This window comes from Sus scrofa, chromosome 5, assembly GCF_054392235.1.
Source record: "Sus scrofa isolate SSC_HxYL_T2T_F1_AM1 chromosome 5, Sscrofa_HxYL_maternal_Yorkshire_Landrace_v2.0, whole genome shotgun sequence".
NCBI lineage: Eukaryota > Metazoa > Chordata > Mammalia > Artiodactyla > Suidae > Sus > Sus scrofa.
This window is the reverse complement of record NC_139387.1, coordinates 18,174,007-18,191,342: the sequence shown is the minus strand read 5'-3', so window position 1 is coordinate 18,191,342 and position 17,336 is coordinate 18,174,007. Positions and strand designations below refer to the sequence as shown.

General features: G+C 40.3%; 1 protein-coding gene across 20 annotated transcripts in view; it reads left to right on the top strand.

The window, feature by feature from the left end:
* The window catches only part of LIMA1 (LIM domain and actin binding 1), a 102,150-nt gene that overhangs the window by 58,547 nt on the left and 26,267 nt on the right, over positions 1–17,336 (top strand). For 19 of the 20 annotated variants that reach the window (XM_085024380.1, XM_021090879.2, XM_021090876.2 and 16 more), the window contains 2 exon segments: positions 1,492–1,944; positions 16,006–16,090. In XM_085024380.1, coding sequence (XP_084880506.1) covers positions 1,492–1,944; positions 16,006–16,090 — 538 coding nt within the window. 20 annotated transcript variants of the gene reach the window in all.

Below are 17,336 nucleotides of genomic sequence, written 5' to 3'. Positions count from 1 at the left end.
TGTGTGGTTTGTTGGGAAGGTGCTGCTGCTTAGTTTATTTGGGAGTGCTTGCAAAGTCTGGGACATTGAATTTTACTACACCACGCATGTTTCCTCTATTATTGCAGAACAACACTGACAAATTCCAGGTTGTTTTCAATCTGTCTTATATGTATAAATTAATTCCGTTTTGACCCAGGCGAAAGAGAACTGTCTTAGATGTTTAAATGTGTGTCCTTCAGTCAAGAGTGGGGGTGACAGCGCTGTTTCATACGAAGCCTGGATATTTTTTAACCAAAGGATCTGGAAAACAGTGAATTTTCTAATAACTGAGAATTCACACATAAACAAACATGTAGAGAAGGACAGGGGGGAAAGGAGGGTTAGGTTCTTATGTAACAGTAAAATTTGATGGTTCGTATAAATTATGTCAGCTATGCTGATATATCACTTAAGCAAATACATGTAAAAGGCTAGTGGCCGCTTTAAATTTCTATGAATAATTTCAGTCCTTGATGGTACTATCTACAGCTGTTGGTAAGCTCGACTGCATCTTTGTCTCATTTAAAAGAAAAAAACCCAGCAGGATTCTCCATGTAATTTTGTGGCATGGAATGATGAACTTCTTTTTAAACTAAAATATAGTTGAGGAGTTCCCGTAACAGCGCAGCGGAAATGAATCCGGCTAGGAACCATGAGGTTGCGGGTTCAATCCCTGGCTTCGTTCAGTGGGTTAAGGATCTGGCATTGCTGTGAACTGTGGTGTAGGTCTCAGATGAGGTTCAGACATGGTATGGTGTTGCTGTGGCTCTGGCGTAGGCTGGCGGCTACAGCTCCGATTAGACCCCCAGCCTGGGAACTTCCATATGCCGAGGGTGCGCCCCTCAAAAGACAAAAGACAAAAATAAAATAAAATAAAATAAAATAAAATAAAGTTGATTTAGAATGTTATGCCAATTTCTGCTGTACAGCAAAGTGTATATATATATATATACAACCCATACATACACACACTTTTTTAATATATATTATTTTCCATCAAGGTCTATCCCAGGAGATTGGATATAGTTCCCTGTGCTGTACAGTAGGGCCTTATTGTCTATCCATTTTTGACGTATGAGGAATTTTTATTAATGCATAGTTACAGGGTTTAAAGTAACCAGTATTTTGCTTTTTCTTTCTGTTTTCCCTATTAATCTCTGGATAAAAAAATCCCTTGTCTCCAGCGTAACTATCATTAGATCTGGGCTCTCCTTTCTTCTCATTTTGTCCTTATAAGGCTATCCTGTTTTATCACTTCCTGCTTTAGCTCCTGACTTTTTCTCTCTTCCCCTCTCCCTCTCCTGGGGTGGATGCTTTCTCCATGTGGCAGGGCTGTAACTGTTCACAGCTGTCTGAACCGCCAGTGGACCAGGAGCAGCTTGGAGCTTTAACTTTCATTTTGCAAAGAACAACATGTTTGAATGTTTCAGCAGGCAAGTTATAACCGGTACTCCCTTCTTGTTCTTCTAGAACACTGAAAATCTCCCCCAGCACTTTAGAAGGGGAAACCTGACCGTGCTGAAGAAGAAGTGGGAGAACCCAGCCCCTGGAGTAGAGTCTCTCCCAGAGTCCACGCGAAACAGCAGCGCCGAGGTCAGGCACAGAGGCGACCCTCCTCCTGCTGAAGTGGCCAGTAGCTCTGCCTCTGGGGTCGAAGCTGACCAAGGAGTCTGCCCCAGACCTAGATTCTCATCGCCTCCTGAAGTCCCGTATCCGAACCCCCGCATCAAGGACACTGAGCATCTTAAAGACCACTCGGCGGAAAGTAAAAAAATGGAAAATTGTCTGGCAGAATCCAGGCATGAAGTAGGAAAACCCGAAACGAGTGAAAACGCCGAAGCTTCCAACAAAATAGAGAAATACAATGTTCCGCTGAACAGGCTGAAGATGATGTTTGAGAGAGGTGAACCAGCTCAAACCAAGGTAAGGATTGGGCGAGTTTAAAACTTGAAAGAGCCGATTCAAGTCACGAAACAAAGCCATTTTTCTATTCTAGACGGTTTGAGTAGTGGCAAGTATGTGGTCAGTATGTCTATTGATTCACACTAGACGTGTAGTTAATAAAAAGTCTCAAATGAATTATTTACAGAGATGCTGAGATTTGAGTCTCCAGCCCAATTTCCCGTTGAAATCAAGGGTACAGTGAGATTCGGGTCGATATCTAGAAATGAGTGTGATGCCGATTGGGTGATGTGTTTTTGTATGCTTGCCCTTTTAATTTGTCTTCCTGTGCCTTTTGTCATTTGTAGCTTTGGGGAGTGGAATTACTGCTGACTCTCTCTCCGCTTGGACACAGCTGCAGGCTGAGTGTTAAGGCCAGAATTTAACATTAAGACTGAGGCTTAGTTGTCTCCTGGCTAGTGAATCCTTTCTCTTCTTCTCAACTTCCTGGTCTGTGCCTTCCAACAAATGTTTTCTATCAGCTAAAATCCTATCCCAGGAAAAATCAATGAAGATAGCCAGACTAGCTGTAGCCTTCAGGAGTTTTGACTTGCAAATGTACAGGGTTGCATTTTCCTACAACTGCTAATGAAATTTGATCCTTCATGTGGAGTGCAGACCAGGTCCCCAGAGGGAATTACTTAACTAGAAAATGAGTTACATATGCTGGTGACTTATAACACAATCCAGGGGCCGCAGAGCTGGTAAAATTTTCCAGTTTTCTCATACTTTCCTGCATAGCTGACTTTGTACATGGGGTTGGTTGGTTTGTTACAAAAGTCATTATAATGAAATAAACAGATCTGATGGGGGAGCAAAGCCATCATTTAATCTACATTCCACCTAGATGGGAAAGCGAATTTTCTTCAGCTAAATATTTGGCCCGAATTTCTACGTTTGTGAAGTAATGGTCTGAAGCATTTTTTCTGAGGTGAAAATTAAAGGACTTGGAGTTCCCTTGTGGCACAGCCAGTTAAGGGCCCGGTGTTGTCACTGCTGTGGCGAGGGTCGCTGTTGTAGCTCAGGTTTGAGCCCTGGAGCAGGAATTTCCCCATGCAGTGGGCATGGCCCACCCCCTCTTCCCCCCGCCCCCCCAAATTAAATAACTCACCCTATAATCCTCCGTGTGATGTAGTCATCTCTTGTTGTATCTTGCAGTGCCAGTTGCCTTTCTTCTTAGAAAAGTTCTTTAGTGTTCAGGGATCATCTGTTTGAAGATGTAGAAAGAATTTTTAAAGACTTGCAAAGCTAGAACCCTTTTTTCTGCAAGAGTTTTAACTGTTTTAACACTGAAACCAGTTGGCAAGAGATGTAACCACAAAGCAGTTTTATGACTTTTCCTAAACTACCATCCCTCTCAATTTTGAATGTCCTCTAGGCCTGCCAACTCCCTCCTTTATGGTCTTAATAAGAAAAACTATTTTATCTTTAAATGGGAAGAAGAATTTTAAATGGAAGGGAAAAGATGTCAGAAATCCTAAATAGAGAGGAAGGGGCTTTGTTGTCACTCAAAGCCCCATTGTAAGTCTCCTTCTCTCAGACCCTGTGAGCGGCAGGAGAGCTGATGTCATGCCAGCACACACAATATAGATTCAGTGCAGAAGGCTGGTACATGTCAAAACTGGCCTAAGGTAGGAAATGATTGGGACTGCAGCAAACAAAAATGCTGATTATGTATAAGGAACTGGTGAGAGACTCTTTTCTCATAAATGTCTAGTAAGAGATGGGTCAGAACAAGCCTCTCTCTCTGTGGCTGGACAGACTGGAGAAAAAAATCCTCATATAAAAGATCCTGCCAGATCAGGCTGGCACTCAGCCTGATTGCCAACTGTCTAGGAAGATGGAGGGGTTCTAAGATTGATCTGAGCTTGGGGGAGGGGCGGGAGGACTTTTAACATTTCCTGATTAAATAGTCATTTGTCATTTAATAGACTGCTGAGGGAGTGTAAAATACAGCTGCCCTAGGTTTTGTAGCTGCTTCTAAATAAGCATCACTATCCATTGTGGAAACGGTCTAGATTACTTTAAAAACATTTGTCTAATATTTTAGTAAAATTGTTAAAAAATTTTTGTCTACCTTAAGGAATAACTAATCAGTTTGAACCTAGGTTATGGCTCTTGTTAACATAATTTCAGCTTTAACATGGATAAAGCTTTAATCAGGAAGTCACACAATTGGATCTCTAGAAGGAAGCTCTGAGAAATATGGTAGGGACACCAGCAATCCTTTCAGGAGCAAGAGTGTACATGTAAAGAATGATTACGTCTGAGCTAAAATATTAGTACTTCTATGAGACAAACGCATATATAAGGTACAAATCAGGTGACTCCATAGCTGAATTTTAGAGACTTGAACTGAATGACTCTCAACTAACTAGCTGAGCGGGTCAGGGAGCACAGAGATAATAGAAATGCATTATCTCCTAAATCTTTTTATCAGTTATTTACTGGCTTGAGTTCCACATTTCTTAGTCTCTTTTGTTCCCTTTTATTTGAGATGGTTTCTGTACTTGTTCACTTTTCTTCCTGATCTTTTCTCTGCCATCTTGTTTTTTTCTCTCTGACTGTGTAGTGTCATCTCTTTCCAGGATTCCAAGGGATGAATCCCAAAAGTAGATTCTAATCTTGAGGGGTTTTTTTGTTTTGTTTTGTTTTGTTTTTGCCTTTTTTTTAGGGCCATACTTGCACCTATGGAAGTTCCCAAGCTAGAGGTCAAATCGGAACAGCCACCACAACACGCAACACGGGGATCTGAGTTGCATCTGCGACCGACATCACAGCTCACGGCAAACACTGGATCCTTCACCCACTAAGCAAGGCCAGGAATCGAACCCGCATCCTCATGGATACTAGTCGAGTTCGTTACCACTCAGCCACAATGGGGACTCCTAATCTTTAATTTTTAACCCAAGCTTCAGCCCCAGTTTTGAGGTTGCCTGCCAGATCACACATCTCTTTGTAAATATCCCTTAGGCACTCAAATTGAAGAAGGCCAAAAAAGAACCCATGATCTTCCCAACCAAAACCTGTTCTGCCACCTCTAGTGTCCCTTTAATGCATCACCACTCACCACATCTTCTGGTTTGTAAAGCTTGGAATAATTTTCCTTCTGCCTGGCTCTTCCCAGTCAGTCATTAAGCCATCTAAGTAAGTCTGTCCCCTACACATCTCTCAAATATGGGCTACTCTCTCCAAAAAGTTGCACAGCTAATTCTGTGGTTTAGCCTTATTTTATCTTGCCTTGTAGCATTGCTGCAACCTCTCCTGTTGGCCTCTCATTTCTTTCCTCCTTTCCATCCCCAACCCTGCTGCTACTTATTTTTCTAAAAAACGTTATTCCCTTGACCAGAAACTTTTGATGCCTCAGAATTAATCCATGTTTAGTATTTGGGTCTTCTTCCGCAGTCTGAGCTCGACCTAGCTTTCCAGTCTCATGGCTATCCTGTACTCAAACCCTGGACCACGCCTCATTTTAACTTAGTCATGTCTTACTTAATTTCTACATTTTGAAATCTTACTCTTCAAGGTCTATCAAGACAATGAGGACTTACTCCTGTTTTTTTCCCAGATGAAATTACCTTTCCTTCCTGACCCTCCTGTAGAATTTCTTTTTACTTCTTTTTAGCCACTTCTGTCATGCTTCCATAACAGTCATGTGTAAATTTGTACACTCCCTGGTCTATAATTTCTTTCAAGGTAATGATGCTTTGATGCTTTTATTCCCCAGTGGTCAGCACAATGACTTGGTTCTTAGTGTTTATTTAATAAAATGAAGGAAAGAGGCTTAGAACTCAAATAACTTATAAATAATGAGAACTGCTTAAAGCCTATTCCTCCCTTATCTTCTACCTTTGGTGAATAGATAGATTATTCAGGTCAGATGATTTAGTTGAACATGATAGTTCTAAATCCTATGACCAGATGAGCAGTGGATGAAGCTTAATGTAACCTATCAGTATAAGGAAAAACAAGTCCCGCCAGTGATATATACTGGATGTGTTTTAGCATCCCTAACTCCATGTATGTGTTGATCTGGGCTTTAGGTAGCCAAGGTAACTCTTCTGGGCATCCTTTTATGAAAAAGATGGCTGATCAGGCAGTTACAACCAATGTCATCATGTTGACATTTGAATCCATAGTCTGCAGGGGCCAGGATGCCATTATTCAAATGACCATACAATGTAGGGAGCATGTGACTGGCTCCTTAAGTCTCTGGTTCCTAATGTATTTGGTTCACACAAATCCTTGGACAGGAGAATAAAGACTAAATATTTGGAAGGTATATTTCTATCTTCATAGCCTTTTTAAAGTATTATCTTTTGTTGTAGTTAAGGTTAAATCAGTTAGCTGTAATGCAAGAAAATAAGGCTGGAATTTAATATTTCTTGATTCTTGTATGCAAGTTCTTGTCTTTTTTTTTGTCTTTTTGCTATTTCTTTGGGCCGCTCCCGCGGCATATGGAGGTTCCCAGGCTAGGGGTCCAATCGGAGCTGTAGCCACTGGCCTACGCCAGAGCCACAGCAACGCGGGATCCGAGCCGCGTCTGCAACCTACACCACAGCTCACGGCAACGCCGGATCGTTAACCCACTGAGCAAGGGCAGGGCTCGAACCCGCAACCTTATGGTTCCTAGTCGGATTCATTAACCACTGCGCCACGACGGGAACTCCGCAAGTTCTGATTATTGCTTCTTGCTGGCAGTGTTTCCATCTTCTAGGAGATGAGCTAGGTAAAGAAAAGAAAGGAAAGAAAAAGAGATTATGCATTCTCACCAAAAATCTCTATTTTTTAGAACACGTAAATATACTTACCCATTCACTCTTGAGGACTAAACAAGGATAGCAGGTAATATGAGAAAGTAATGATGAGTTTGCCCACAAATTAATAAAATTAAAACTATTAAGAAAAAATTATTTTATTTATCCTCCCCTTTCCCATTATTCATGGTGTGTGTGTGTGTGTGTACACACATAGTTTTTTTTCCCCCTGCACCGGTATAAAGAAATTCCCTGGCCTGGGATTGAACCCTTGGCCACAGCAGTGACCCAACTGCTGTAGTGACAACACCAGATCTTTAACCCACTTTGCCACAAGGAAACTCCCATGGTATATTTTAATGCTTCCAGTTAGTCATATTTTTATTGTGTTAACTTTGTTTTATAGTCAAAGATATAGTACAAAGTGTCTAAATTAAAATGGAAATTTCCCTTGTTTCATCAGCCTTTCCACTTTGTTCTTTCTCTCTTAGACTCCTAAGCCCTTCAACTTCCCTTAGAATTTTTGTTCCTCTTATCACTGGGATCACTCTATGTATGGCTAACATCAGAATGCTAACAAAAGCTGCACTTATTAATGTGAGAGTCTAACCATCTTTCTTCAGACAGGCCACCATTTTTGTGGTTTCTCTTCTTCTAAGTTCCTGGAAATGACACTTGTGATTTGTTTGGTTTTATGTAACACTGGTACGTAACAGTGTATATGTGTTGGTGCAGTGAGCCCTTGAGAAAATAAGTCATCCAATTATAGTTATCCATAGCCAACTACTCCGTAATCTACGTGAGAGAAACAATTTATATTTGTCTCTTGAAGAATGATAGGAGTCCATAGGGAGTCCCTACATTTTGTAAAAATAATCCACAATTTTTTTTTCCTCTCTTAGCTAATAATTGCATGTGTTCTCTTATCTACTTAATGTTTTCTTAATAAGATTTTTCTTCTGCTCTGTTAATGTGTTATGTAAATTATTTGGGATTATATTCCAGGAAGAATACAATTCTGAGGATGTTCATAATTGGTATTAATTGCATATTGTCAAGTCTTAATTTTAAGTTGGACTTAGGGAAGAAAGGGATTTGCATAACTAATTCAATATTACTCTGGGATCTAATATAGTCATTCTAGTATAGGGGAGTATATCTTTAATTTTCGTATCAGTGAATCATAAATCTAGAATTGACCCACCATTAAGTTTTCAATAGATTCCTTGCTAGTGCTCTAAATATGGATAACTGGTTTTGTTAAAAAAAAAAAAAAAAAACGCAGTAAATCACAACATTGTAAGTCATCTATATGCCAATAAAATTTATGTTAAAAAAACATACGAATTATCTTTGTTTTTCTATCAGTGCTGTCTTTCTCATATATCCTATTAAAACTAATGTTTTTGCTGTTTATTATATTCACCTACAGTTTATAGCTATGTAATTTCAAAATGTGATTTTGCTCTCAGTGTTATTCCCTCCCCCCAGATTTTTTTTTAATAAACCCTTTTTTTTTTTGGAAAATTAGAATATAGTTGCTATATAATATTATATAAGTTGCAGGTATACGATATAGTGATTCACAATTTTAAAGGTTATACCCCATTGATAGTTATTATAAAATATTTGCTATATTCCCCATGTTGTACAATCTATCCTTTTAGCTTGTTTTATTTATTTTTTTATTACTCAAATGAATTTATCACATCTGTAGTTATATAATGATCGTAACAATCCAGTTTCACAGGATTTCCATCCCTTTTAGCTTGTTTTATGCCTCTTACTCCCCTACCCCTATTTTGCCCCTCCCCTCTCCTCACTGTGACCACTCATTTGTTCTCTGTATTGGTGAGACTTCTTTTTGTTATAATTACCACTTTGTTGTATTTTTTAGATTCTACATATGAATCATATCATGCAATGTTTTGTCTTTGTCTGACTTGTTTCATTTAGCAGGATGCTCTCCAAGTCCATCCATGTTGCAGCAGTAGTAACTTTTCATTCTTTTTTATGGCTGAATAGTATTCCATTGTGTATGTGTGTTTGTATATTTGTATACACACATACATGTATATAATACACATACATATATACACTACATCATCTTTACCTGTTCATCTGTTGGTGGACACTTGGGCTCTATTAGTATAAATTGTTTTATTTATCCTTAATTAGTAACTCTGTGTATATCTTTGGTGTTTTGTGGTGAGATAATCATGGATCCAGGTGTCAAGATGCCAGTCAGGGAATCCTGATCTTTCTGTTGTTGCCCTAAGTGTCTGTTGTTGGTATATCACCTAAAGACCAGTCATCTCTCTTCTGTTTACTTTCATGCCAATTAAATACTTATTGGTCTCTATGTGGTTTCATTAAAATAAAACATCTTGAAATGTAATGTGAGGGCACTGGAACATTCTCTAAGCAATGTTGGCTATATTAGAGTTTGGAGGGGCCAGAAAGACATCATTTGCCCCTGAAATATTTCTACCTTGTCTTTCCGCTATTGGATTCCCTCCTGGGTTGGACAACATAGGTGTGTATCCAGATGAATTTATTAGTCATTCCCTCTAGCCTTCTAATTCATTGATGAGTTACGCTGAATGAGAAATCCCTATCAAGATCATTAACAAAGGAGTTCTCATCAAGGCGCAGCAGAAATGAATCCTACTAGGAACCAAGAGGTTACAGGTTTGATCCCTGGCCTTGCTCAGTGGGTTAAGGATCTGGTGTTGCTGTGAGCTGGGGTGTAGCTCGCAGATGCAGCTCGGATCCTGTGTTGCTGTGGCTGTGGCTGTGGCTGTGGCGTAGGCCAGCAGCTTTAGCTCCTATTTGACCCCTAGCCTGAGAATCTCCATATGCCGCAGGTACGACCCTAAAAAGAAAAAAAAATCATTAGCATAAATCCTATAACTGTAAGGCATTGTGAAAGGTTATTTATAATTCAGCTTACTGTTCTCTATTAAAATCCCTACATTACAGATGGGAACAGCTGACATCAGAGAAGTTAACTGATATGCCCAGTGTCATATGGCTAATTAATATCAGAACAAAGACTGAAATTGTGTAGTACCCCTTCTATCATATAGCACTCTCTGAATGTATAGTATAATAGCTATTTATTAGATAAAAACATCTGGCTAGGCCTTACATATTTTTGAAATCTAAGGAAACCAGGAAAAAATTAAAATGTGTTAATAACTGTTTCTCAAAGATTTTAGCTATCTGCCACCTTCCTACATTTTATAGTCTCTTCCTACATTTATAGTCTCTGAATAAAAAACATCAAGGCAATGAGGAGAAGTACATTGGAATGCAAGAGATTTGTACTGAAACTTTTGGATTAGAAGCTTGTGGGTTTGGGAGGTTTATTTTTCTTATATAAATGAGTCATCCGAACAATCTCTCTCTCTCTCATATACACACTAAACCAGAAAAAGCCAGGTAAGCTAGGAAAACAGAGTAACTTTTACTCTTGTACAAAATGATGTTTGTGCAAAATGATATCGTTACAGAACTAGATTTTACATGGTTTTAGGTACTGTGTACTTACTGTTTTGTGTGCTTTTTCTTTTGTTTGGTCTGTTTTGTACAGACCTTGCTGTGTATTTTTCTAGTTCATATAGTTATCCTTTTATGGCAATATGGTAATTTCCTTATACTTTTTTTTTTTTTTTTTTGTCTTTTGTCTTTTTAGGGCTGCACCCACTGCATATGGAGGTCCCCAGGCTAGGAATCTGATCAGAGCTACAGCTGCTGGCTTATACCACAGCCACAGCAACTGCAGATCTGAGCCGCTTCTGCGACCTCCACCACAGTTCATGGCAATGACGGATCCATAACCCACTGAGGGAGGTCAGGGATCAAACCTGCAACCTCATGGTTCCTAGTCAGATTCGTTTACACTGCACCAGGATGGGAACTCCTCATTACACTTTTTAATCATTCCGCAATAATTAGATTCTCTTCCAGCTTAATAAAAACCCTCTAAGCAGTTTTTTTTTTTTCCTTTTGGTGGCTGTGTACATAGCATATGAAAGTTCCTGGACTAGGGATCGAACCCATGCCACAGCAGAGACCCAAGCCTCTGCAGTAACAACCCCATATCCTTAACCCACTGTGCCACAAGGGAACTCCAAGGTCTAAGCATCTCGGCAGAAATGTTTTTTTTTTAGGGCCACAAATGTGGCATATGGAGGTTCCCAGGCTAGGGGTCCAATCGGAGCTGCAGCTGCCAGCCTACACAGCCACAGCAATACCAGATCCAAGCCACATCAGCTCACGACAACACCGGATCCTTTAACCCACTGAGCAGGGCTAGGGATCGAACCCACGTTCTCATGGATACTAGCCAAGTTTGTTACCACTGAGCCACAGAGAACTCCAGAAACATTTTATTTTTAGTTACTGGTTAGGGAAGGAGGCTATATTACTGAATGATGTTGTCATAATCAAAATATAAAATTCGTTGAATATTCTTACATATTTTCAGCTTATTCTCAAAGATTGTACTATTTTATAACACTGCTAGGACAATCTAAGGACATATTTAATTCCCCAGCAGTACCTCATTGTTATTTGGTTTTATCATTTTTAGCTATTTATATTAATTTAATGAATAGGAAGTATCTCCTCTTCTTTTTTTCCTAATTGTAAGAGTAACACATAATTTTTATAGAACACTTAGAGATACAGAATATGTAGAGAAATCTCTCCCTCCCTACCCTTTGCCTGGAGTTAAGTGCTCCTTCTATGTATATTTTTTACTTAAAAGAGCTCTATTTTTTCTATGAGGGTCCCTGGAGAAGGAAATGCTTATCTGTCTGTATTTTGAAAAATTAAGGCAAGGTTTTATCTCTACCCTATGATCTCCAGGCATAGTTCAGCAAAGTCCCATTTTTCCCTAAAAGTCATCCTTCCTGCACCCTTGACTTTGGAGGAAGGAGAGTCTGGAGGAAGGTCAAAGTTGAAAGGTTGAAGAAAGTGGCTCAGAGAAGTAGGAGGCTTTCGGTAAATTAAAGTGTTGAGAATCAACTTTTAAAGAGAATTTTTCCTGAAAATAGAGGTATACTGGACAGGAAATCATGCTTTTTACTTGACATTTGGGATCTAACTTACTTTATTTCTTTAAGAAAACTTTCCAGAGAGAAGAAATTCTACACACTACTGGCTAAAAGCCCCAAACTCGTATTTTCTTCTTAGTAAATGTTGATGCATTTGGTTTATGGACACAAAGAGAATGTTTAATGGGCGGTCATGCTAAAAAGAGTTACTGCACTCAGCTGACAGGAAGGAGGACTTGTGGGGTGGGGTGAGGCCAAGCCTTAGGAAATTCCAGAAAGTCTTAAAGTGTCTTATCTTTTCTCTCTTCTCTTAATAGATTATGATGACTAAGGCTCCCTTAGGCATCTGAATAAAAAAGACTGAGATGTGATAAAAATGTGTTGCCGAAGAGTATTTCAGTATCAGAATTCCTGGGTTTTTTTTTTTTTTTTTTTTTCCTTTCTGCTCCCCTCTAATTCCTTGAGAAATTATTGGAGGAAATCCCTCCTTCTTCCTGAACCTCGGATTACCACTTGTAAAATGAGGATCATAAAATTCATAGTAAATGCATTTGAGGTCATGGGGTTTTTTTGGAGGGTCAGGAGGGGTTTGAGTAGGGGAGAATTATAGTTGATTTACAATATTATGTTTGTTTCAGGTATAAAGAGATCTTGTTATTCTTGTTCTTTCCTTTTTTCTTTTCTTGTCTTTTTAGGGCCATGCCCATGGCATATGGAGTTTCCCAGGCTGGGGGTCTAGTCGGAGCTGCAGCTTCCGGCCTACACCACAGCCACAGCGATGCCAGATCAGAGCCGCATCTGTGACCCACACCACAACTCACAGCAATGCCGGATCCTTAACCCAGTGAGCGAGGCCGGGGATCAAACCCGCATCCTCATGCATGCTAGTCAGGTTCACTAATTGCTGAGCCACGACGGGAACTCTGATCTTGTTATTCTTTATATTTGAGTGGTTTGGAGGTGGAAAGGTATGGAAAGGAATGTTTGTTAGTGCTTTAGTCATTAAAAGCTTATTTTAAACTCATTAAAAGCCGTCTCATCTCAGAGCTGTATTCCTCTTCAGAACTAGTGTCAGTATAACTTTGATTTCCAGAGATGTTTCTTTTTCTGTAAGATTGAATGCTTTGCACTTTTACTTTTTTAGTAGTTGAAAGAATGTAATTCAGAGTATTGATACCATCATGAGCCAGAAGACTTTTGGGGCCGGGCAGGGTTGGGGGGGGGAGCTCTTTAACCCAAAGATTTAAATAAAAAGCTAGGAAAGATGGGAAATTTTATGCATCTAAAACTAAAGAAAGCCTCTGCCCTGGCAGGGCATATGTTCTGGTTCTAAATGGAGTTGCTCCCAATAATAACACCAGTGTAGGAACTTTGCCCGGGACTGCAAGCACAGACTTAAAACTGAACTCCTAGCAGCTTGCAATATGCAGCATGTACCCTTGGAATTGGGCTTGAACTTTACCTTTGACAGCATGCAAATATTTGAAATATTGCTGCAGTGTTAAGAATGTAAAACCCATTCCCTTCTGGTTAAAAAAAAAAAAAAAAAAAAAAAAAAAAAAAAAAAGAGTGTATTTCCAGGCTTTCTCCCTTTTTGAGCCCTGAAAATTTTATGATGCTCATCTTACAAGTGCAGCAGCATTTGGAATAAATCTTTGGAATTTCCTTTAATTATCTGCAAAGGAGAAATATTGTAAAAACAAAAAAATGCAGTTGGAGGGTACCTTGCCAAACTTCTCTTTCTTTTTGCTTTGGCCGGTGATCTTCATTTCCAAGTGGGGGTGCTGCTTCTAGAGCAAGAAAATGTTGCATCATGGAGTCCTGTGGATGTGATTAATAGCCCAGCTGACCTGACCTAGTTTTTTTTTTTTTTTTTTAATAGATTTAACCAATTATGTAAATAGCAAAGCTGACTGGAAATGAAGTATATTAAATGTACATTGAATTCGCAAGAAACTATATTCTTATTAGTAGGATACAAGCAAACTAAATCCTTGGCTCTGATTTCTGAACTGGCATATTTTCTGTCTCCATGGAATGGGGTAGAATTAGTAAAAGGAATAGTTCACTGTCTTAAAGTTACTGTTAGTTGATTAGTCCATTGAACGTTAAAGGTTTAACAACTCTTTGCTAGTGTTGAATTCACAATGGTTCTAAATGTTTTATCTCCTGTCAGACTGGATTTTAGATATCTTTCCTACTTCAAGTCATCTAAGAATAAATTGAGATTTCAATGATAGGATGTGCATGAAGGTTCTCATTATGAGCTGAATGAACATGACGTACTCTCTGTGTGCTATGTTTGGGAACATGCTGTGACACGAAGTGGCTTTCTCTTGAGTAACTTTTCTGTCTTTAAATTGTAATTTGGGGCAGTTCCCATCTGGTGCAGCGGAAACGAATCCTACTAGGAACCATGAGGTTGCGGGTTTGATGCCTGGCCTTGCTCAGTGGGTTAAAGATCTAGTGTTGCTGTGAGCTGTGGTGTGGGTCGCAGACGTGGCTCAGGTCTGACCTTGCTGTGGCTATGGTGTAGGCTGGCAGCTATAGCTCTGATTAGACCCCTAGCCTGGGAACCTCCATATAATGCAGGTGCGGCCCTAAAAAAAAAAAGAGAGAGAGACAAAAAGAAATTATAATTTGGGGACTTCCTGCTGTAGTGCAGCAGAATCAAGGGCATCTCTACGGTGCTGGGGCACAGGTTCAATCCCCAGTCTGGCACAGTGGGTTAAGGATCTAGTGTTGCTGCACTTGCAGAGTAGACAACGACTGCAGCTCGGATCTGATCCCTGGCCTGGGAACTCCACATGCTGCAGGGCGGCCAACAAAAGAAAAATAAGTTTAAAAATTTTTTTTAAATTGTAATTTGGATCTTTCATTAGAGATCCACCCTATATTTGAGAAATGTAAATGTAGTAATTTACAGGAATCACAAGAATACTTTATTCAAAAAAGTATACTTTCCCATTTTTCTATTTAAAAAACCCCAAAAACCTTCATAGCCTCTGCCCTCAGTAAGCTTCCAGTCCCAGTATAGGGATGCACAAGAATTTGCAGTTTGATAAGCATTGTAATAGAAGTCTGACCAGGTCCTTGGGAACAAAGGAAGGACTACTTGGATTTATGCAAGAGAGGTAGGGCAGTCGCAGAGAGAATGTTGCTTTGCTTCTGAGCCTCCAGAGCACAGGCATGAAGGATGAACGTGTAATCCAGGTGGAGGGAACTCATTTACAGTATCCCAGACCTCTCAGCAGTTTGCTTTTCCTGAAGGGTAAGGGATGAGGAAGAGAGTACCCAGAGAGGGCAGGAAGGGACCAGATGTAGAATTGGTCTGTGACATACCAAGCACTTTACATTTAATTCAAGGAGGAATTAGGAATTTTGGACAAGAGAGTAACATAGATTTATATTTGGGGATAATTATTTTGTTTTACTTGGGATAATGGCAGCATCATAGAAACTTGACTGGAAGGTAGAAGAACCAATTAGAAAGGTAGGCAGTAGTCCAGGGAAAAGGTGATGGAGACACAACCCAGGGCAGCAAAAGAGGGATAAAAGGGCACAGAGAAGGCCAACAGCAGATGCTCCCTTCAGGACTTGGCACTTTGGAGAGACCTGTCATTTTCATCTGAGACATGAGGATTCCTCTCTAATGACTGTTAAATTCCAAGGCTTTCTGGTTACAGTGGTCAGGCAGTCCTCCTTTGCAGAAAGCATTACTCATATAGAGTTACTGATTTTCCCCTGGGCATCTGTGAATTATGTAGTACTTGATAGTTGCAATACTAAAAACACATTCTATGGTATATAAAAACTAATATAAAGTATAATCTTCTCTGGATTTTATTTTTTAAAGGAGATTTGCAGTCTTCCTTTTTGAACATTGCATCAAGATTTCCCACCCTAGGAGTTTCCGCTGTGGTGCAGCGGAAACGAATTTGACTAGGAACCATGAGGTTGTGGGTTCGATCCCTGGCCTTGTTCAGTGGGTTAAGGATCCAGCGTTACTGTGAGCTGTGGTGTAGTTCGCAGACACACCTTGGATCTGGCGTTGCTGTGGCTCTGGCGTAGGCCGGCAGCTGTAGCTCCGACTAGACCCCTAGCCTTGGAACCTCCATCTGCCACGGGTGCGGCCCTAAAAGGACAAAATACTAAAAAAAAAAAAAGAAAGATTTCCCACCCTAGCTGCAAAGCTGATTGCTGGGTTTTGTTTCCCTGAACAGATTCTTCGGGCCCAAAGCCGAAGCACAGGTGGGAGGAAGATCTCTGAAAACAGCTATTCTCTGGATGACTTGGAAATAGGCCCAGGTAAGCAGAGAGTTCTTTGTGTGGGAAGTTCTCTAGGAAGTACTCATTAATAGCAATGCCTTTTGACCTCAAAGCCGATGCTTTTAAATAAGAATGGTACAGGAGTTCCCATTGTGGCTCAGTGGTTAACGAATCTGACTAGCATCCATGAGGACAAAGGTTCAATTCCCTGGCCTCGCTCAGTGGGTTAAGGATCTGGCGTTGCTGTGAGCTGGTGTGGGTTGCAGATGTGGCTCAGATATGGCGTTGCTGTGGCTGTGGCGGAGGCCAGAGGCTACAGCTCCAGTTGGACCCTTAGCCTGGGAACCTCCATATGCTGCAAGTGTGGTCCTGAAAAACAGAGGGAAGAAAAAAAAAAAAAAAAAAAGAGTGGTACAAATTAAAAGGAAAGCAGTTAGATACAAGCCATTCCCAAATTTCATTGTTCTCTCCAAGTAGCTTCTCCATATTTTTAATCCACCCTTGTCAGTGGTAACCTGTGTTAACCAAAGGGGGCCTTTGTGGGGTTAGCAGGGAAGTACTCCTGACAGTTGTGGTCCCATGGTCATCTAGAACTTGAGGGATCCCATGGATGGGCAGTATCACTGTTGGTTTTCCTGATTATTGACATTAACATTATGCCTTGAGAGTGGAATTAGTCTGTTTTGAAGCATATACAGGCACTTCACAAAAGAAAAAATAAAATCAGGGGTTCCCGTTATGGCTCAGTGGGTTAAGAACCTGACATAGTATCTGTGAGGATGTGGGTTCAATCCCTGACCTCACTCAGTGGGTTAAAGATCCAGCCTTGCTGCAAGCTGCAATATAGGGCACAGATGTGGCTTGAATCTGGCTTTGCTGTGGCTGTGGCGTAGGCCGGCAGCTGCAGCTCCCATTCAAACCCTAGCCCAGGAACTTCCATATACTGCAGGTGTGGCCGTGAAAAAAAACAATTAATATAGGAAAATTAGCCTTCTAGAAATCAAAGAAATGCAAATTAAAATGGCTTTGCGGGAGTTCCTGTTGTGGTTAGGCGGAAACAAATACGACTATTATCCATGAGGATGCAGATTCAATCCCTGGCCTCGCTTGGTGGATCAGGGACCGGCATTGCTCTGAGCTATGATGTAGGTCTCAGACGCAGCTTGGAGCCTGCGTTGCTGTGGTATAGGCCAGCAGCGGTAGCTCTGATTCAACCCTAACTTGGGAGCTTCCATATGCTATGGGTGCAGTCCTAAAAAGCAAATAAAATAAAATGGCTTTGCAA